This window comes from Filicampus tigris, chromosome 22 (genome assembly GCF_054856515.1).
Source record: "Filicampus tigris isolate MCC_2025a chromosome 22, RoL_Ftig_1.0, whole genome shotgun sequence".
NCBI lineage: Eukaryota > Metazoa > Chordata > Actinopteri > Syngnathiformes > Syngnathidae > Filicampus > Filicampus tigris.
In genome coordinates this window covers 8,788,187-8,810,600 of record NC_141238.1, presented here as the reverse complement: position 1 = coordinate 8,810,600, position 22,414 = coordinate 8,788,187, and the positions used below count along the sequence as shown (strand labels likewise).

General features: G+C 43.5%; 1 protein-coding gene across 3 annotated transcripts in view; it reads right to left on the bottom strand.

Annotated features, from left to right (window-relative positions):
* Positions 1-5,388: 5,388 nt before the first annotated feature.
* Positions 5,389-22,414, bottom strand: part of syt1a (synaptotagmin Ia) — a 61,773-nt gene continuing 44,747 nt past the window's right edge. For 2 of the 3 annotated variants that reach the window (XM_086021946.1, XM_086021945.1), the window contains 7 exons: positions 19,844-20,016; positions 16,543-16,668; positions 12,619-12,786; positions 12,100-12,267; positions 11,209-11,326; positions 10,081-10,214; positions 5,389-9,385 (listed from right to left, as the gene is read on the bottom strand). In XM_086021946.1, the coding sequence (XP_085878072.1) occupies positions 9,179-9,385; positions 10,081-10,214; positions 11,209-11,326; positions 12,100-12,267; positions 12,619-12,786; positions 16,543-16,668; positions 19,844-20,016 (1,094 nt within the window). In that variant the 3' untranslated portion in view covers positions 5,389-9,178. The remainder of the gene's footprint in view (positions 9,386-10,080; positions 10,215-11,208; positions 11,327-12,099; positions 12,268-12,618; positions 12,787-16,542; positions 16,669-19,843; positions 20,017-22,414) is intronic. The other variant, XM_086021947.1, reaches the window with a different exon arrangement.

The window sequence follows — 22,414 nt, the reverse complement described above, 5'->3', positions numbered from 1 at the left end:
TAGACTTGACTTGACAAGTGTAGTTCTACTGTTTCATAGGCAAATGTGTAACGCCATTTTCCAGCGGCAGGGGCGGACAAAGACCAGGTTTGAGTCAATGATTCAGTGGGCGGGTGTTGTCTTCTTTCCAAATAAATCCTTGATTTTTGATGAGCGTTTGATCCACAGCCTTTATGAATAGAAATACACGTCCCCTCAATCATGATGCCTTCATGAAGATCTGTTTTACTTTCTGTTTAGACCCAAGTGTATGGTAGCGCCCCATAGATGAGGGGAGGGGTTTAAAAACATGTCTGTACATGCCTTGAATGAGGCGGAAGTATGATCTCATCCATGCCCATATTTGGGCATGCCGGAAAAGATGGTGGCAGCCTAAAAACATGTCTGTACATGCCCAGGGTGACATGCTCAGGCATGTCTTGAAGTGGCGGAAGCATAATGTCCATATTTGGTCATACCGGAAGGGGGCCTTAATCATAAATGATGTGTTAAAGAGGTGGGGACTAGGAAGTACCAAAATGGCGGACAAGAAACGAAGCATGGAACGTAAAATGGCCGACTGGATGTGAGGTATCGGGGTGGGGTTAGGGGTAAAATTGCGTTTCCGGACTACAAAGGGGTGTGGTTAGATGAGGTATTGGGCGTGTTTAGGGGTGGGGCCGTTCAGGACTACAACCTGACGTCATCAAAGGGGTGTGGCTAGGGGAGGGGCTCTACTTCAGGACTACAAAATGGCGCAATTAAAGGGGCGGGATTTAAACATGATATGACGTCACGAGAGGCGTGGTTAAGGCGGGACTTCCTGTGACGTCACGCCTGTCAAAAGTTTGACAAAAGCGGAATATTACTATTTTTCTAGTGTGAATCACACTCACAGCATCTGGTTCAAAGAGACGCTCCAAAAAATATTTGTTGAAGCCATTCTCTTGTTTACTTAGGCTTATTGAGAATAGCAAACATGAAAAGAACAAATAAAAAGCAAAGGTGTATCACTGTAAGGAGTTTATTTTTGGAGCAAACATGAAATTGAATTGGAATCTTGTAAATCACTTGCAATGTTTAATAAGCTTTAAAAATTAATCATTTAAAAATGACTAATAATCAGCTGTAAATAGGAATTCTAATTCTTTGCTGTGTTAGCATTAGAGTGACAAAATTATATATAGGTAGGTGTATTGTATGTGTAATGATTTGACTATATGCATATGTGGGAGAATGTAAGACAGTGGGTTGACTTTCACTTGAAGGTGAGGTTGGAACGACATAAAACAAAAGCAGCAGGCTCCAGATGTACGTCTTTATTATTCTAAATACAATATACTTTCCCCAAAATGCTACCCATCTACTTGACAGGTAACAGGAATCAAAAGATATATCTGTGGCCAACTAAAGTGCACTGTCATGCAACAAGGTCAAAATTGATTACATCCGATAATATATGTCACCTGCACATAGAAACATGTCGGCTGCTCAGCGGGGGGTAGCCATCATAATTTGGCTCATTTTTGCAAAGTACCACCATTTTTGTCCAGGCCCGTTTCATGAGTTTATGATGATCATTTTTAAAACAAAGCTGTTCAACCATAATTCAAAAGCTATTTCTGATTTTCATTAGTGAGTTTTCATGAAAGTTTGATTTGTTTTTATTAATTTTCTTATATTATTACTATTTTTATTTATGTAACAGAGGATACCAACAATGTTCTCCAGGTTACAATACAGTTTACGATATCGTCTTCAGGCGCCATCTCCTGGTCACTAGGAGAAATGCTTTCGGTGACAACTTCCGGGTATCTTAAAACCAGTATATGAACCGTATTTCGATTTGTGTCTCGTGATATATTCTATTTTCGTTTCAAAATTAAAAATTTAACATCAAACTGTTTTTAGACATTTTCTTACTCGTTCCAGACATCAAACTAGAAAATCAAGCTGTATTTCAATTTTGGTATTTTGACATTAAAACGAAAATCAAATAACGAGTCGTTTTTAATTTTTTCTTGTTTCTTGTTTCAAACCTAACATCCAATAACCAAAAGAGAGATGGACCGAGAAGGTTAAATTCTGTTTTTCAAAACCATAGATAAATGAGAAAACCAGCGTTTTTGCTCATCCAAATCTGTGGAAAACATTGCTACCTATAGGCGACAAAGCGTAGTTGCGGTCAATGCAAATTCAGTCAATCGGCGTCAAGGGTTAAACAAAATCACATTCCGACTTTGCAAAAAACAAACATTCAAGAAAAATAAATTGCACATTGGTGGAGTACCACGCCAAAATAAACAAAGAGCACAATGTGCTCAATCAAGCAAAGGGACGTGAATTGTGACGTGTTGTGCTGAAACCTCAAACGCTGTTGAATCCTTCAAGTGTGCAAATCGTGCAACAAGCAAAATGTAATAGTGAGAAACGGCAACAAACACAAACATTTGCTCATGTGCTCTAGCTGAGAAAAGGCCCCATTTTACAGCACTTCGTGCACACCTGTCTCCATATCACCTGCAAACTGCCATCTGGTCCGCCAATCCAAGCCAACCGTTTTTCTTCTGCTCGTTCAGCGGCGCTTTGCACACTTTCGCCACCCGATGACCTATCATGATGACTGCTTTGGCTTACCGTACAAATTGTTGCTTCAATTTCACGCCACAAAAAAATGAAAGTGAATCACATGCCATAAAGTACGGCAACCTAACGTTTAAGGATATACTGTAGAAAGTTGAAAACCAGTCTCCAATTAGGTGCAAAATGTCATCCTTATACAGATATATTAGACAAAGATGGTCAATTCCTGAGTATGGTAGATTTTGAGAGAAAATTTAGCCTTACAAGTTCTAAAAGAGAATATAAAAGAGTTTGTAAAGCTGTTCCCACATGGCCTTATTCAATATGATTCAAAATTATTTAATCTACTCTAAAAGACAAATCATGTTACCAAATATTCAACTAAACTATATTCCTCTTAATGACACAAAATGTAATAATGAAAATGTTAATCAAATATTTAAAATTAAACTATTTCATGACTTTGACGGAAGTGCTAAAATTAATAATGAAGGTAAAATGGCAAAAGAACATATGTGCTTTTTGAAACGGCCAATACCTCCTAAAGTAAAAGAAATGCAATTCAAAATTCTACATGGTTACTACCCAGTAGCAGCAATGTTAAAAAAGTGATTTGGGTTTGAGGTAGAGCCTTGTGGCTTTTGTTCTCAAGAGGAGGAAACGATTGTACATCTTTTTTTCTCTTGTCTTAAAACTAAATCTTTTTGGAAGGATGTTATAAGATGGATGCAAATTAAAATGGATAGAGTTCCACAATTAAATTTGGACCAAATTCTTCATGGTACAATTAAATCACCAAGAAAAATACTTAAAACTTTGTAATATTGTAGCAATTATGGAGAAATACCACTTACATAAGTGTAAATGGCAGAATAGAAATCCGTACCTTAATTTTTTTAAATTGAGTTAGTCACATTTTGCTTCCTTGTCACTCCTGATGCTCGAATATAGACTTTCCGAAGATATGTGCAGACGTCTCAAGTTATTTGTTTTGAAGTGCAACGTAAGAATACTGATTGTAAATATCTTAAAATGTCATTGAATTTGACTTGCTGTTCCTTTTTGGTTTAATGTTAAAGGTTGTAATGTTTACTGTTTTCTGTGTTTTACTCCTGAAGGGCTAGCACAATTTTTTTCCATAATCCCCATGTGTAACAGGTATGCCATAATTATATGAAAAATGAGTACAATCCTTATTAAATAACTGATCCAACCATAGAATATTATCAAACCAAGTTTCCATGAAGAGTCTTATGTTTATAGAGAATGTCCTTGTTATTCCATGAATTGAATTATGGGGCGAAAAATTGTGCTTGTAAATGAGAGACCAAGCTAAAAAAGATTGAAGGAATATAGCTTTATGGTCTGCAAGAGGAGTAGGTAATACAGTATATCCACTTTAACATTAGCTGTGTCAAAAATTAACCGAAAGTCAATCCTTGACTTGAACCATTTTTATTACTCCAAGTGAAAGATCTGCTGTGAGCGTTTGTCCACTAGATTAAACCTATCCATAAAATCTTTGCGATTGTCATTAGCTCAATATATTGGGAGTGGGAGGCCATTAAGCAATATTGCCATCCAAAATATACAATACAATACAATTTTATTTATATAGCGCATTTCATAACAGCTAGAGCTGTAACAAAGCATTTTACAAACAATAAATAATAATACAAATAATAAACAATAAAAAGGCCATATTACACAAGTGCTTATCAACAAATCAACATAAAACACTATATTCAATTGACACCGAAAAGAGCCGAAAATTTCAGGTCTGATCAAAGCCAGTCGGTTTCTTCTCCCCAACGCGATGCACAGAATCGATGACCTCCGGGAGTCGCTGAGCGTCAGACGGCAGCACCATTTTGCAGACATGAATCACTTCGCTCCTCTTATCTTTCTCTTCCACTTGCTCATAAACTCCGTCTAACTTCATGTTCCATCGTCTCGACTACCTTGCGCGACACACCGCCATCTTGGCCGAGCTCCGACCAAGATCACTCTCGGAACACCGGCTACTTGGGCGACTTGAAGAAAACGTCACTTCCGTTTGTCATAACAAGGCTTCCGCATACCACAGTGTGGGTTAATTATTACTTGCTTTCCGAGTGATTTTAAATTCAATTTCGCCACAGAATTTCCACAATATATCTCAGGGATGAAAAGTGATTTGTATTAAAATAAAAATCGATAACTCGGGAATACTGAACAATTAAGTCACTTCTGCATGCCTCTCTCACTCTCTCTATATATACTGTATAGACCTTTGTAATATCTCTCTCTGTATATATTATATATATATATATATATATATATATATATATATATATAGAGAGAGAGAGAGAGAGAGAGAGAGACGGGGAGAGAGAGAGAGAGAGAGAGAGAGAGAGAAAGAGAGAGAGAGGAGAAGAGAGAGCGAGAGAGCGAGAGAGAATTACAAAGGTTAGTCACTGTAAAAACTAGCTCATGTGATAGGACGAGTGCTACTACGTTACGTCCACGTGTTAAACGTCACTTCCTTCTGTCGGAGCTTCCTCATCGTGTTTACCTTTAATAAGTTGTTGTCGTGTTCATTTATAAGCGAGCGTCGTGTTTATTTTAAAAAAGTGACAATTAACGTGTATCTATTTTCTGTAATCTTTACTTGGCTGTGGCGGTGTGCTTCACCGCCACTAGATGGTAGTAGTGATCCATGAGTTGCCAAGACTTGATTTTCTGCTCTGTGACCGCTGGACAGCAGCAGACGATGCAGTATTGATTGGAATTAGATCGCGGTCAGTGACGTCATGAGCTGATAAATGACAAGAGGACACGTGGAGCTTCTGTATCTCAACAGGGAAATAAAATATTTTTTATTGATTGAGCAATTGTATATTATGAAGTTATAGAACAACAGTCATAAAACTCCACAGCGTGAATCACAACACACACACACTCACAGAGGAAAAAAATAAAACAAAATATACAAAAAAAAAAAAAAAAGAATGAACAATTTTACAAGATCACAGAGGAGAAAACTCACAAAATAGTCAAGCAGGCAGTTTTTGAAACACGGCAAAGGCAACGAGGCTCTTCACGTACTTTTAACACCGCTTTGCTCTGATTGGTGCATGGAATCGTCAGAGGCGGAACTTGGTGCGGCGGCGGTGCAGTTTGAATGGCTTTTATTTTGTCGAGTTTTTTTTGTGTTTTCCTGCACTGCCACCTGCCTACCCGTCGCCACCCTTTTTCTACTTTGCTTTACACATTTTCTTTTTCCCAACATGTTTTCTTTCAAATTTACTGCTCTTCTCCTTCAGGGGGGGGGGGGGGCGGAGCTTGAAAATGACGCAAAAAGGAGGCGGCAAAAGGGTTTTATACAAAATAAAAGTGCAAAGTACATCTAATCAACACCAACACGGTCCGTACTGTACATTCAACATTGTAACCTCCAATAGAAAAGGATGGCGACACATAAAAGAAGATTAGATTATCATATTTCTTATAGATATACATTTTTTATTTATGTAAATATGTACACGCACACAGATTTGGAGAGCTCGTTTGGTATTTAACTCCCTGAACTGTGTGCACACACATGCGCACCAGAGGAAAACCAAACCAAACGGGGAACGTCGTCGCTGCTTCCTCGCTCGGAATTTCGCCTTTTACGGATGATGGAATGAACACACGCACGCGGTAGTATTGCACAGTGCTCAACAAACTCTCTTGGCGGGAAATTGGCGACGTCACCACGGAACAAACTAGCGCTAAGTCTACACGTCTACACGCACGGCATCACAGTGATACACAAAAGCGGGCGTCTGGCGGGAGACGCCCGTGGAATGATGGTGATGGGTAGCTTCTCCGCAAATGGCGCTACGCTAACTACACAAGAACACTGGAGAAAACGCTTAAAAAGTCCCCCTGACCACCCGGACACTAGATTCGATACAAACGTCGGAAAGTGGTCCTTCTCAACCACTGAAATTATCCAATTTCACTTAATTGATTTATTTACTACAAATATATCAGTGCTAGCGACATACAGTATAGTGATAGGCAGAACAATTAAATGCGCTTCCACTAGATGGCAGAAGGTACAATTGACCTTTGTAGCCACCAGTTGCCATTCATACAACGGAATAACAGCTTCATGTTTAACTAAACAGACCCACATTACACACTGAGTAATTAGAGTACATATACTTTTAGTGGCATTTTTATTTGGTGGTGTGCCGTGAGATTTTTCAGAAGTGAAAACTGACCCTCTGTGTAAGAAATGTCGTAAAGAACGTAATGGGAGACCATTAACTTTCTGAGGGTGGCGGAAAGAAGCTAGCCGCTAGCTTGTTCTGTCGTCGTGTTTTCACACCATGACGACGTTTCGCAAAACCAGGAAACTACCCAAAATCCGAGAGTGCAAATGGGCGCAACGATTGGCAGTGAAAAAATGGCGTCTGCGCCGAGGCAACTGAAAGCCAAGACTCGTTTTGTTCCCGAACTGTGTGCGACGCGAGAGGGTGGCAAGCTAGCCTAGCCTCCCGGCGCATGGCAGTGTTTACGTACCGGCGTCCCCTGAGGCCGCTTTTTGTCTCCTGCATTTGGAGGAAAGACCAAAAAAAAAGAGCAGAGGCGCCGGCTGACAAGGCAAAAATAAATAAATAAATAAATAAATAAATAACCAAGGGTAAAGAGATAAGGACACAACGGCGACGACTTGGTGCTTTTATCACGATGGCTCGACTTCAGCGGGGGCGAAGAGCAAAAAGGATACGAGATTCATCGTACGGTTGAGCAAAGGCGAGGACCCTCGGATTGACGAATAAGTAGAAAAAGTCGTAAGAAATCATGTGCTTGTAGAAGCCCCCCCACCCCCTCTAATAACCAAGTAGTTAATGGCCTTTTTTGGACGTCTGCTAGCACATGTATAGCTAGCACATGTTTAGTATAAGCATGTATACATGTATGTTGCTTTATATATTTATATATATATATATATATATATATATATATATATATATATATATATATATATATATACATATATATATGTTTGTGTATATATATATATATTTTTTTACATGGAATGCAGTAATGAAGTATTCTTCAGAAATCCTGGGTTGCATCATATTGGCTCTGGTTCACACTCAGTCACTCACACGCTCGCACACTTCATGTGTGCCATGTACACGCGTTTAAAATAGAACATCTTATTAAAAACATCCAGATAGAACAACATAGAAACACATCAAGTGGAAATGTGTGGCCTGCATAACGTATACAGTATACAGTACAGTGCGCGTATGGACGGCTGGACGGACGGACGTCAAATATGTACAAGTGTGTCAGTCATGGGCTATGCTGTCGTCTATACACATCATATTGCTTAAAAGAAGGAGGGGCAGGGGGCGGGGCCAGGCCAGGGGGGCTGTGGGGGGACGACCAAGCGACAAGAGAGAGACCCTGATGGCGAGGATGCGGCGCGAAAGCGAGGAGGAGGCGTGGCTATCACTGAGGTATTTACACAGACTGGCTATTGAAGAAAGGGGTGGGGGGTGGTTACAATTATTTGCTCCAGGGGCCACATTTTGATTTTTAAAAACCACAAAAGCAAATTTTAAAATGTTCAAAAAAAAAAAAAAAAAAAAAAAATGTACGGCTGCCCTGCAGTCGAGAGGCTCATGTTCGAATCACCGCGAAGCTTCGATGAAGATCTAAAATGGAAGTGTGAAGTGATTGTGAATGCTTGTTCATCTATTACACTATGTGGCCCTGCGATTGGACGGCGACCAGTCCAGGGTGTCTTGATGAGAAAATGGATGGTTTGAAAATGTGTGGAAAAGAGCTGTTTCTTCATAATAAAATCCTCATTCATTAAAAAATGTCAATATTAAAATTAATTTAATTATGATCATTCATTTAAAATGTCATTTTAATATTTGTAAAATTAATATTTTAGATGTAAAATGTATTTTTCTATTCTTTATTTCATTATTTACAATAAATGATAACCCATTATTTAATATTTTTGTAATGTATATGTAAAATTTTATCATTCACAATAAAATTATTAATGCTTTCAAATAATGTCCAAAAATGTATCTGCATTTTTTTCAGAATATTACTTATGTCAGTCATATAATCAACCAGCTATTTAATAAAACATTTTTTAAGGTATCAGTAAATTTGGAGGTATTTGACTGATTTTTTCAAAATTGTATTTACAATTTGGTGAGGTAAATCAAAATGAATAAAAACAAAATAATTGACCAATTTTAGGAGAAAGTTGCTCAATAAATATAAATCGACTACATGAATCTCAAAAACCTTTTTAAACATAAAAAGTGAATCGACATGAAAGAATCTAAGCTGATGTCATATTTCGCTTTGATTTTGCTTTGCTTTACTCTGCCGTCTGTAATTGCCGGGTGAAAAAAAACGATTCAGTCAAAATGAAGATGAAATCACACCATTCCAGTTCTTTTGACCATATAAATACTCGGAGGGCCTCGTGTGGCCCCCGGGGTCATACTTTGCCGCCCACCCCGCGCCCTGCTATACAAGAAGGCAGTAGCGTGGAGGAGGCGACGGGTGGGAGGGGGCGAGGGGGGCGGTGGGGGTGTACTGCCTATTTCTTGGTGGAGAGCTGCGCGTCCACCTCCTCCTCGGGTTTGAGCACGTGCCACTGGGCGATGGGTCTCCTGGGATTGGCCAGCATGTCGGACCAATGGCGCAGCTCCGTGCCCGAGCTGTTGAGGCCCACGAAGACTTTGCCGATGGCGTCGTTCTTGCCGATCTTGTCGTAGTCCAGCACCGTGATCACCACCTGCACCTTCTACAGACGCGCACACACAAGATCTGAGTTTAATAAAAAATTTGACCGACATATTTGATATCGTCAAAAGTCAACGTGTAAAATCTTAATTATCAAAAAATTGTTATCTTAAATGTTGACGCCATCATAAAATGGTGACATAGCAGTATCGACGTGTTGTATCGATTTCTCTCACAGTGCTAAATTTCAATATCGTGACGTACTGTTATTACAGTATCGACGTGTCATCGTAAAATATTGGTATCACAAACCCATGTTATTGCTCTTAGCACATCGGACGTCCGAAAGTATTGTAAAAAATGGCAAAATAGTGTGTGTGCGATGTGTCGTATCATTTTAATTTTATGGTACTGTATCGACAACATGTAGAAATCGTGTAACGTATCGTTAGCTGTCATGTTACAGGATCGACGTCATCGTAAGGTATCATTACAAGTCATGGTACGCTATGGACTGCTGGTGCAACAATCTATCGAGTGATCGACAACTAACCGATTATCATATTAAATGTTAACTATTTTAATCGATTCATCATCAAGAGACCTTGTTTAACCTAAAATCATCCGAATCCTCGAAATTCAAGCCTCTCAATTAACATTTTCCGATTTCTGAAGGAAGACTCGAGAATCAATCGAAAAAACGCTAATGACCACTCGCTAGCAAGGAAGAAAAACCCCCAAAACCGAAGCGAGTACCTGGATTTGCTCGAAGGGGACCTCGAAGCTGAAGGACTCGTTGTAGTACGGGTTGAGGGTGTTCTTCTTGATGGTGGTCTTCTTCTTCTTCAGACGCTTGCCGTTCTGCATCAGGTGGATCTTCACGTACGGATCTGCGGCACAACCGACACGCCTTTAGAGAATGTCTGGCGCCTCTTTCGCACGGGGCGTCCGGGGTGGGTGTTTCTACATCGAGGCCGCGTGCGGCACACGGAAGCCCCCTCCACACGGACGGCTCGCCAAACGGCACTTGTGAGGAATGCCGCCATTCCTCCGCCTTTTGCCCTTTGACACAAGCACTTCAAGCGCGCTTCAATCTGCCGCGGAATCTTTTTGTTCCGCATGGCGACGTGACCTCAAACACACCTGAGCGGGTGCGGGAGAAAGCGGTGGGGGGTGAAGGGGGAGGGGATGGGCGCCACACTCGCTTGAGCTCATCTCACCGCTTTACATGCGCACGCGTTATCGCAGACATTTTACGCACGGGTGGCGAGGCGCGGGATTATTACAGGCTGGGGTGGGCGGGGGGTCGGGCGATGGTGTTGCATGCTGGGAGTTTGTGGCTTTGCCTAATCAACATCAAAGCGGGTTAAAAATAGAACGCCTGTCATCTCGCCTGCCCTCGCGTCACTTGGGATTGGCTGCGGTGCGCGGCGCACCCGCGGGCGACTTGTCGGCTCGCTTTTGCGCGCTCGCGTCACGCCCTATACACACAAGCGCGCACACACGCGTGAAGGCAAAACCTTCGGTGAGGCACTTTTACGTCAAGCGTGACCAAGGAGCAGCCAGCGCCGCATTTAGCCGCCGTCAACCGGGAGGAAGTAGGCCCCCCCCAAAAGAATTGTTTGTGATTACACGGGCGCTAATGCTAATGCGCACGTCTCCTTCTGCGGGGCCTAATCATTGGCGCTAAACAGGACAACAATAGTGGCGGCCGGCGCGCCATCCGCGACTTGTCCTCCTCCGCCGCGCCGAGGAGGCTTAATGATTGTGATTACACACCTGCCGATTATGTCGTCCACACCGGCTGACACTCACGTCACGGTGCCACGCATAGAGCAAACATCTGAGCGTTTTCCGTTTTTTTTTTTTTTTGTAAAAACTCACCTGACAGGCCGCCCACGTCCATCTTCTTCAGGTTTTTGGCCTCCAAGACCACCACAGTCAGCTTTCCAGCGGTGGGCACGTAGCGCAGGGAGAAGCAGATGTCGCCCAGTTTCTCTTGCTGCGGTGGAAAAAAAAAAAAAAAACCAGTGGAGTAGACTTTTTGCAATGTTTCCGTTTGGTGGTGCGCCGCGAAATATGCGCCCCGGTAAAGGTTGCGGAACGCGGCTCGCTAAAGAGTCGTTAGCACGCCTTCCGTCAGGCAAGTCGCAAACCGTTTATTGTCTTTTAATGAGCTGTATCTGGCAACTTTGTCTATTTGGAATAAAAGCATCCGTATCATAAATCAGGCGTGCGTCGGTGTTCAGCAGCTAATGGCGGCGCCCGCCGAGCGGAACCGTAATAGAGATAAAGTCAAGCCCGCAGAAAAACATTGAAGTTCATTTGACAACATTTCATTTCCCGGGCAGGAAAAAAAAAAGTCTGACTAACAAGCTGAAGCTCGGCTCCATTAAGTGCGATCATTAGCTACATGCTAATTGAAATGAATTGATTCAATCAGTAAACATGGCTTGAGGAAGCCGTGTTGCCGTAACAGATGATTCGCAGAGAAATTGCAGCGGGATTTTCCCCACTCTCCTCCGCACGTCGCGGCAACGCTCGCAGGCGCCGGCCTTCAACTTAAACCGCGGCGGCCCGGTCGCCTGGCGCTGTCGCAATTAACCTTTAAATGGAGCAAACGGCGCTGCTAAGCAGGTTGCCGTGGCAACGTGCGAGGCCGCGCCGTGACATTTAGCGTGAAAATTGAATCTCCCGAACCGTTAGCCGGGCAGAGCTTCGCCGGGTGTTAATTGAAGGGGAAGCGTTGGGACGCCGCGACGAAGCGCCGCTCACCTCCTCCTTCTCGGCGCTCTGCAGGTCTCGCCACTCCTCGGTGATGTGGCTGAAGTCCACCTTGTTCATGGGCACCTTGATGTCGCCGATGGCGTCGTGCTTGGAGAAGCGGTCAAAGTCGTACACCGTCATCACCAGGGTCTTCCCGCCCAGCTCCACGTAGGGAACCTGAACGCAAAATCACAACGGCGGGTGTTTGCAGGGGCGGCGCTACGCGGTGGGCAACGCTGGCATCCGGACACCCCCGCGTTAGGATAAATGTAATTCTGCGCCTTGTCTGCTAATCTAACGAGACGTTTCCAAGCAATGACGACAAATGGGCGCAAAAGGGCGAGCGAGCGAAAGCCTCGCAGCCGTGACGACGTGGGCTTAGCATCTGCCGCGCGGGCGTGTGATCTGTTTTGTCGGAAGCTTGTTAATGCGCCAGCTGGCTGCTGTCTGCGCACCTTTCCCTGGCATGCAAATGGGGAGTGGGGGGAAAAAAAAATAAGTAAAGTAGGTCCCATTGGGGTACGTTACCTTGAAGGTGAACTGCTCGTTGAAGACGGGGTTGAGGGTCTTGCGGTGGACTTTGGTCTCGAACTTCTTCTTCTTGTCGGGCAGCAGGTAGACTTTGACGTAGGGGTCGGACGTGCCGCCCATGTCCATGGCGGGAAGCTCGGCCGCCTGGATGATGCCCACCATGAGCTGAGGGGAGGAAAGAGACCAAACGTGTCATCCCGGATGATGCCGGGAACATTTGGAGATGAGCCGCAACTGCCCGGAGGAGGATTTCACGCTAGGTGCCAATGCTAGCCGCCAATGCTAGCCGCCTGTAGTTGAACTTGAAAATCGACTCGAATGCCATCACGTGTGGGAAAGGAGTCCCTCATGCTCTTTTCAGCTTTTGATTGAACGGCAGTAGGAGAGTCGAACACAAGCAGTACACTCAAGCCGGCGCTGCACTCGGCCGCAGCTCACGTCCAGACACTCACATGCAAGCCCCGCCTCTTAAAGGACACTACAATAGGTAGAGCATTTTGTTTGTTGTTTTTAAAAGATTTTGATTGAAGTTTGATTGTCTGTAAGGCATAGGGGTTGGGTAAAACTATACACACACATATACATATACATATATATATATATATATATTAGGGCTGTCAAATTTAAAGCGTTAACTATGGAAATTAATTTACATTGTGTTAAAGTGTTAAAAAAAATGAACTCAGCTGACCTCAGCTCACTTTGCAGGCAAACTTAGAGGAGAGTCGCTGTCGCAAAGACGGACTTAGACGTAGTTTTACTTTAAAAAGATGCTCGACGGCTCATTGGAGAAGTCCAAAATAATTGATTAATCGCGATCAATTATGGAAAATATTGCGATTAATTAGTTAGATTAATTAGTTAAGCAATGTTAAGCGCTTGACAGCAGTTCTATGTATAAAATGGTTAGGTTTTTATATGCTCTCTCTCCAAGATAGATTTTTGCCGACTGAGGGTTTGGCGGTTGTCTGTATTAGCAGGTCACGGCGGCGTGTCGGTCCGGAGACGAGGCCGATAATTGTCAAGTGCGCCGGGCGGTCGGGCAGTCCGATTGACCTGCCAGTCATCGCCCCCGCGAGAGGCGACCGAGCCGCTTAGTCAATCAACTTCCCATCAGGCGGCCATCAAAATCCTGGAAGCCTACCAGGGTGTGTGTGTGTGTGTGTGTGTGTGTTTGGGGAGGGGGGGGGTACCCCAAACAAAACGGGGGCCAATCTGATGGCAAAAACAATCCTGGAGCTTTTTGCGGCCTTCCCGACAAACTTGTATGTAATTTGCCTTCAACGGGGGGATGACGAGGTTGATTTTTACTCCCGCCATTGAAAACAAATCAAAAAGCAACAACGTGACCTCGGTGCTCAAGGCTTGTAATCACACCTGTCACACGTGGCCCTGTTTGCACATCTGCTGCGTTGTTTGCGCTGCTCTCCAGTCCGCTCGGCGCTTCAGCCGAACTGGCTTAACTGCACCGTTGCATCGTGGGACGACTCGACCGCGGCCGCTCACTCCCCCTCCCCCAATTGCAGCTTAGTATTGCTACAATGTACCAATCCTTCTGTGTTTACAGTAAACAAATCCCATTATAAAATCAACCTACAGTAGTCACTTTCTGCGGGTGTAAAAAGCGGGATTGAAGAGGATTTCAAGTTCAATAATCTTGAAGTTTGAAATATTTCCTGTTATCACTCTTCTTTCAAATTCACAGCGTTAACTGTAATCATACATTTCAAAACTACAGTGCTAGACTAACCCTCGGGGCATGTGAGCACCCTCGCGGGATTACATGTCATGGTGGTTTGATTCCTCCCCAAAAAATAAAAAATCACATTTCGGACTGCCCAGAATGTTTTTTTTGTGCTTCATTTGCATTGTTTGCGCGACCTTTCGTCTCATTAGCTTCGCCGTGAATCCGGGGGGGGGCGTCCATCTTTGGGGCGGCGGACGGAATGAAAAATGGGAAGTTTAGTCAATCCCCTCCGGAGTCACGCAGGGAGCTCACAAAGCAATCGTCCGCGTCCATCGGGTGTTGGGCAAAATTGCCCGAGGATTAAGAGGGAAGCGTCTCCACGGAGCCTTAAGGCGAGCGCGATAAACAGCTGCCTCCGCGGTGGCCACTGTCGCGCGCCGTCCCTTCATTACGCTTCAGCTGCGCTGCGTGCGGAGCTTATTAGCGCCGCAATCACAGAGTGCCGTAAAATATGATATTGCCCACATTAAAGACCGTTTCTGTGAAATGACTCCATAATTTGTCATTGTGAAAGTAATCCTTGACTGAGCGCTAATGGTGTGTGTTCCTTTGACTTTTACAAGTGTCATTAAGCATTGCGTGCTCTTTTACTTGAGTGCTGACAAAGGCCGCCAGTGAACAGTCATCTCCTGGAGACTCCCAGAGGAGAAGCACTCCACAAAGGCGATGAAGAGTTGTTCACACTTTTCATTTTCAGTCGCCCCAAGAATGGACTGAGGTAGTATCAGAGGCAGGTTGATGGCGAACCGGAAACCCAGAAGCAGGTTGTGTCTTACCTTAACTCATTCGCTGCCAGACATTTTCAGACCCTCTTTTACCCTTACGTTTGAAAAACAAAAATTGAGAAAAGACGTATAAATTCGTCAATGGCACTGAATGAGTTATTGCCTGATTACGCAACATTGGATGAAAGCTACAAACTGGCAAACAAATGGCAGCTCGATAGGCCATGTTCATACTTTCCTGTAATCCTCAGCTGGGTGTCACGACAAATGTTTGCTTCAGAGACGAAGACGAACGATCCCGCATCTGAGCTAATTGCGCTCCTGTCAGCTGCGCTCATAACTGGAGAGTGGGCCGGTCCCATCGGGAGAGGGCGGCGTGTTCAGTCAGCGCGTCTCTTATCTGTCACACAACATCTGGCCGGCTGATGTCGGTCCTGCATCGTCTGCTTTTTAAAAGTCAGCCAGCGGAACCAAATAAAGCAGATGGAGATCTGCCGGGGGGATGTTTACCAATCGGGTGGAAACAAACGAGAATACCAGGCGGACCGGAACGCCCGAGCCTCGCTGGGAATTCCTGCGACCAAACAGCAGCCTTTGTTAAATAGTCTGTTAGGGATAGGCAACGAAACTTATCAGAATCCATCTTTTGGGGGGGGGGGGGGGGGTGGACCTACGACACAGTGTAACATCTATGCAACTGAGCAGTGAAAATGGGCAGAAACTATCAGTCTGTTAAAACCAACGGTCAGTAGTCTTGACAGCGTAACCAGAAGATCATGACACAGGAAAATGAAGCACTGTGATATCAACGTGACGGGCAAAGAGAGAAACGTTTGGTTTATTCAAACAAAGTGAGCCCATCTGCTCCAGCCTTGACGGTATTGAAAAGCAGAGCGGCCCCAAAGACAATCATTTTAATAAATGCAACTGCACCTACCTGAGCGTGTAAAGTATCAGTATTGAAAACAAACGGCAATTGGCTCACTTTTTGACCGTGTTGACTTTTGTTAAAGTTAAAGTTAAAGTTTGTTAAATCGCGAAAAAGGAAAACCACCCATGACGCAGGGCGATACCAACGTATTCAAGGCGCCACCACATCCCATCTGCAGGTGCGCCATAATAGAGAAACAAAGTTACCCCGATTAGATCTATTCTTGACAATGTGGCTCTGCCACTGTCAATATATTGGAAAACATCTACGAAACATTGCGATATCAATGTAACTGGCCCACCACATTCTTGATTGAGTTGAAAGATATAACGTACGCATGAATACCTGTTGTCTGCATTTCGATATTGACGGTCGTGATAACACAATTGCGCATACTGGGAGCTAGGACAGTGTAAGCGTATCGATACCGTAGGGCGATATCGCCGTCCCGAGTATACTTACGACAAAAACACCAGACAAACGACGGCGAGAGCTCGCTGGCTCCAGTGGCGTCTCACCGTGTTCTCGGTGAAATTGTAATCCAGCGAGTACTGTAATTTGCCCAGTTTCTGGTCCTCCTTGGGCTCGGCCTCTTTCTCCGTTTCCGTCAGGCCTGTCTCGGCGTCCTCCTCATCCTTCAAGGCCTGGAGGAGACACCCACCAAGAGTCAGTGCCGCCTGGCCCCCCCCGAGTGCCGCCCGGGCGCCGGCGCTGCTCCCCCCTCTGCCGGCTCGGCGGACCGACTCCTGCAAAGGCTGCCGCTTGTTTTATGACGTTTGAAGGGAGATGTAGAAGGGGAGGGGGAGCGGGCACTAAAACACACAGCAGTTAACACGGGAACATGCTCCGAGATGCACTAAAGCCTCGCTCCCCCGATGGCGCGTCCGGAGGAAAGATCACAGGATGGCACCGCAGATGAGAGCAATGGGCAGGCATTGAGAAGACAAAGAAAGACGGAGAGACACACACAGAGAACAGAGAAGAAGAGAGAGAATCTTCTGGAAAGAGATCACAGTTGCCTTGGTGTCAGTTCAAGTCGGATCAACCCTTTCGAGCGAGTATCCTGGGCGGGTGGGGGGTGGGTGGGGGGGTGCTGGGTTAGCGGGAAGGTGGTGATAGTGCTGGTGGTGGTGGTGATGGCGGGGGGGAGGCAAGTTGACTACAACATGCGATTGAAGAGGCTCAAAAGTCATTCACTCAGCATCAAAAGTTGCCGTCCAAGAGTTGTTTTTTTTCTTTTCCGGTTTGCTCGTTTGGCATGCACAGCATTCTCTGTGGTGCTCGCGTGTCACCCCAACCCAATGCCGAGTGTTTACACCCTCAAACAGCAGCAGCATCATCATTGTCAGTGTCAGCCTAAAGCAGAGGTCCTCAATTTTTATTTTGGGGGGGCGGGGGCAACATTTTCACCAACGCTCGCAATTACGCTAGCAAGCGCGCAGTTTGCCAAGCAGCTTTCTTTTCATGACTGACCATTTTCAGGCACACTTCTAGTTGTTCAAAAGCACTTGAGTTTTCCAACCGATTGGACAGAAATCAAAGCAATGTTTTATTGCTTACTCCGGTGAAAATCCACAATAATCCAATCGAGTTCAACAAGCGGCTACAAGTTGTAAAACAAGATCAAAAATATCAAAGAGTATTTTTATTAACAGCTGTTAACATTGTACATATGCGAAATATTTTTGCTCACTTTTTCTTTAGCTTTATCATTTACAAAAACTATTTTTCCATTTTCAGGCACTTCTGTGTGCTTGAATTTGTAAAGGTGATTCTTACTTAACATTAGTGTAAAGACTGTTTAGCTTCTTCCACAAATCAATAGTAACTATGGTTTAATGCGATCAGCTTTTGCAAGTGGAGCAAGTGGGTGCATGTGAGGCGGGCAAGTGGTGACATATGTTTTACAACAAGAAAAGTGGAAAAAAACGTTTAGGGCGTTTGTTCATATTATGTTTGATTGTTTGCATACAAAATTATGTAGCAGTTTAGAAACGTTTTGTTTTATCGTGTTTTATAATATTGATGTCATTTAAAACTTATTTGATGTTTATTTTTCAATTTCCAGGCACTTTATGATGCCTTGTTCCCAAAAGGTTATTTTATTGAACATGGGAACACTACAGAATTGAATAGGTGACAAGAATATATTTTGGAGTGAATTAAATTGCATAATATACTTCCTGATGTTCCGGAAGTCATTTTCTCCCTACGGTTGAATTGAGGACCCCTGCCCTAAAGATTGGTCGCCACCCATCCCCCGGAGCCCCTCTCCTATGCCAATGCGCCATCCAAGCGTCATGCCAGCAAATGGGTGCTTGCGCAAGTACTTTCTTGGGGGACGAGGGGGGTGGTTCTTTTGCGTCAATCGGCCAGTCCGCTCCAGTGAAAGCAAAAGGCTGAACAACACTGATTGGTCTCCGGATTGGTCTCCCGCTTCGAAAAAAAAATTGACACTCTGTCGGATTTGACGGTTGGGTGGTGTTGGGAAAAAAAAAAAAAAAAAAAAAAAAAAAGCGGGAGGCTCGCCAACCAATCGGTGTCGCTCGGGCCTGTCTCATCATATGCGTCGTATATATGTGCATATGCAGCGTGTACGCACATATATACAGTACCACAGATCAACATGTACTGTATGCATAGTTACATATATTCGGGCTCAACAGGAGTTAGGTTGTCGTCAAGAGGCTATCAGAAAACGATCAGAACATCAGAGCAGCAGGCTTAAGAAAATCCAACAGCAATTGGGAAACCTACCGCCAGTGACCATCCCGCACAGTCATCAGACACAACACAGATAAGGAGGACATAGAAGGAAGAAACACAAATTAAAACAACAACCACACATAGGAGTCAACAGGAGCAACACCTCGAGAAATGAGTGGCCACATTTTTGGTTTTGTTTTTCCGAAAGTCAACCCAAACATATTTTTTTCAAGAATTTGTTCCCAGCAGGCTCACTAGTTGAAACATTGCATTCTGATTAATTTTACGTTTGTGGAATATAAACCAAGCAGCAAAATGCACTCGATTTTAGCCATCTCTGGGTGCGGCCATTTTGTCTTCTGTCGACTGAAAATGACATCACAACTGCTCAACACGACCAATCACGGCTGACATGTTTGCTGAATCTGAGCCGTGATTGGTCGTTGTGGGCAGTTGTGATGTCATTTTCAGTCGACAGAAGACAAAATGGCCGCCCCTGGAGATGGCTAAAAACGAGTGGGTTAACACTTATTCCACAAACGCAATATTTATCAGAATGCCGTTTCAACTAGTGGGCTTGCATAGAACATATTCTTGAAAAAAAAATACTTGCGTTGACTTTCACTTTAAGGAAAAACATGGACAGTGATGGGATTAGCGCGCTAACTGTTAGCATTAAAAGTCAGATCTAATTGCCTCCTGTATTGTCATTTCTCGGGGTGCGTGCCACTTCATTACTTTATTAGGTCCTCATTGGACAAAATAAAAAAAGAACGATCACTTGAATTATTTTTAAATAATAATAATAATGATAAAAAAACCCCCAGCCATTTACATACATACAAGGAAAGCTAATGTGTGAGCTGTGTTCAGAATGATAGCAGCTCTTCTCTTTGCCCAAAAATACGAGTTACAACTCAATCAGCGATTTACGGGAATTGCAAGTGCATCTGAGCAGTTCTCAGTTTCGGAATTTTGAGCTCGACTCGCTTGTTGCTATCACTCTGAGCACAACTGTGGCTTTCAACGTGTTTAGCTAGGTGACCAAATCAAAGTGTAAGGAACGTAGCGGTTACTTGTCAATTGTGAACCAGCGCGCCGACGGGCCGTTACCTCAGTTTTGGCCCCGTCCTTGACGTCCTTCATGTTGATGGCGTTTTTGCCTTTGTCCTTGCCCTTCTTCTTGTTCTTCTTCTTGAAGATCCACTTTTTGCACACGCAGAAACAGCAGGCCAGCACCAGGATGATGGCCACGAAGGCGATGGACACGATAGCCCATGATGGCACTGCGGAGGGGACAGACGCCGCATCCGATTGTCACGTCAAAACGGCCTCCGGTGGCTTTTCTTTTGAGGGGTTGTGTCACAACGGCATCGGTACGGTTCAGGCTGAACGTGTTTAATGAGATTAGGACCTCCTCCTGAGCAGCTGTGCGATTCAAGTCGCCTGTTAAATGCAACTCCAGCGCGCACACGTTCTGTAAGTGGAGCATATTGACGCTTTTGAATTGGCAGCCGAGTGACGATGAGGAAGACGAGGAGGTGGACTTTGTACTTTGCAGTGAGCGGTTAATCCAAGCCTAAAAAAAATAAAACGCTGCTATTGACAGTTCAAGTACAAAAGAAGAAAAGTGCATTTTGCTGCGAGGAGGAGTGCTTTTTTTTTTTTTCTTTCCTTTTTTGGGGGGTAGATGAGTTGTGGGTACTGTGCAAAGATCAATGGTCTGTTGACAAAAATCAATACGTTCTTTCTTCCAGAGAGAAAATAATAGTTGCTCTAAAATGACTCCGGTGTTTATGAATGCTTTGGGCCTCGCATCACAACAATCAGCCTTTCGACCTACTTCTTCTAACGCTACCTTGTATGATAATCATACCTATAGTATAGTTAGTGCACTTATATATAAACAATTTTCCCCACATCTGCACATAATGTACATTGTGTATCGCAGGGAACTAATTATTAGGGATAGACCGATTCTGTCGCCGATATTCTGCGTTTTGATGAATATCGGCATCTGCCTTTTTAAAATATCTGATGGCTGATAGTAAAGCAATTTAAAACTGTGTTGGAATGTGAAATGAAAGTGAGATGGAAAAAGATATGTGAAAGTTAAATTTTCTGTCATTTTGAAATATTGGAGAACTTCATTTACTGTCAAAAACTATATCGAGCTATTTTTTTAAGTGTTTTCATTTCACTTTTAAAGCCATTCTGAGAATTTGGTAACAAAGATGTCAAAAATTTATAGGAATACTGTATTGGCCTGAATACAAGACGGTGTTTTTTGCATTGAAATAAGACCGAAAAAGTGGGCGTAGTCTTATATTCGGGGTCTAGACATTATACCCATTCACGACGCTTGATGGCGCCAGATATCAGTGAAGCGAATGCTGAACTTGACTCCGCAGGCCAAAGCAACCCCTGTCACGTGAGGATGACGTGCTATGGGAGGAGCCAGAGGATGGGATTAAGGACAGCGACACTGAGCACAGCGAGGCAGATAATTGTTTGTGAGGAGTAATGTTCTGTCATGATAGATCTCAGCTACTCTCAAGTTAAACCAGTTGGCATTATTTTATTGCAATGTTTTTCCTTATTCAGATTTGTTTCAAGACTACAGTTACAGTTAGACTTCACTTTGATGGTTAATGTAGTTATTGCAATTTTGTTGTTTGATCATAATAGATTGGTTTATTTACTTTTCAAAAACCAGAAGCCATTCATTTACGAATGTGATTGCACTTTAGTTTACATATTTGAATGTTGAAATATTAAGATTTAAATGAGGCAAAATAACACGCCTTTTCTCTCAAATATATTGTTATAATCATTTGTTTCAGATGTACTGTAATTATTTTCTGTATAAAAATTAATTTGGTGTTCAAAAAAACTTTTTTCTAACTTGAGTCTCGAAAAAGGGGGTCGTCTTATAATCAGGGCCGTCTTATATTTGGGCCAATACGGTAATACCAAAAAAAAATATATATCTTCATTATGCAAATCAGAAAAATTGTTCAATAAAAAAGACGTTTCAACAAAGTTAAGATTTTTTTTTTTTTTTTTTTTTAGATTTTGATGCCAATATTTTCTTTTTTATGAAAAATTAATATCGGCTCCAAATATCGGTTATCGACCACCATTATGCTAATAATCGGTATCGGCCCTGAAAAAAAACATTGGTCCATCTCAACTAATTATAATCGCTTTAAAAGTTTTAGTGCTAGGATAAGAGAGTTGACATTCTTCCTCCCTCCCTGATAATGTTTCATCACTTTGCTGTGGGTCAAAGCAAGACGTCTGTTGTTGGGAGGCCGGCAGTTGCGCGAGGCGGCTGATGACTTGCCTGTTCATGCGTGCTGACTGTACATGACCTCGCCTAAGGAGAAACGGGCAGACACTTCTTGGAAAGCGGCCATCGAGATGTATTTCAACATACTAGTTTGTATCTCTTATAGTGCTTGCTCTGTCACTCGTCCAATAAAGGGTTAACGTTGAAAAAAACAAGACTCAACTGGGTTGCCGGGTTGAGGGGGGGGGGTGAAACTCCCTGATAACGCATTTTGGAGACGTAGCATGCTAATTATGCTACGGGCTCACCGGACGCTGCTTATCGCCTTCATCGAGCGCACGTCGGCCAATGAGAAGCACTTGCTTGCTCCTTAATTAAAGCCAATCCGAGTC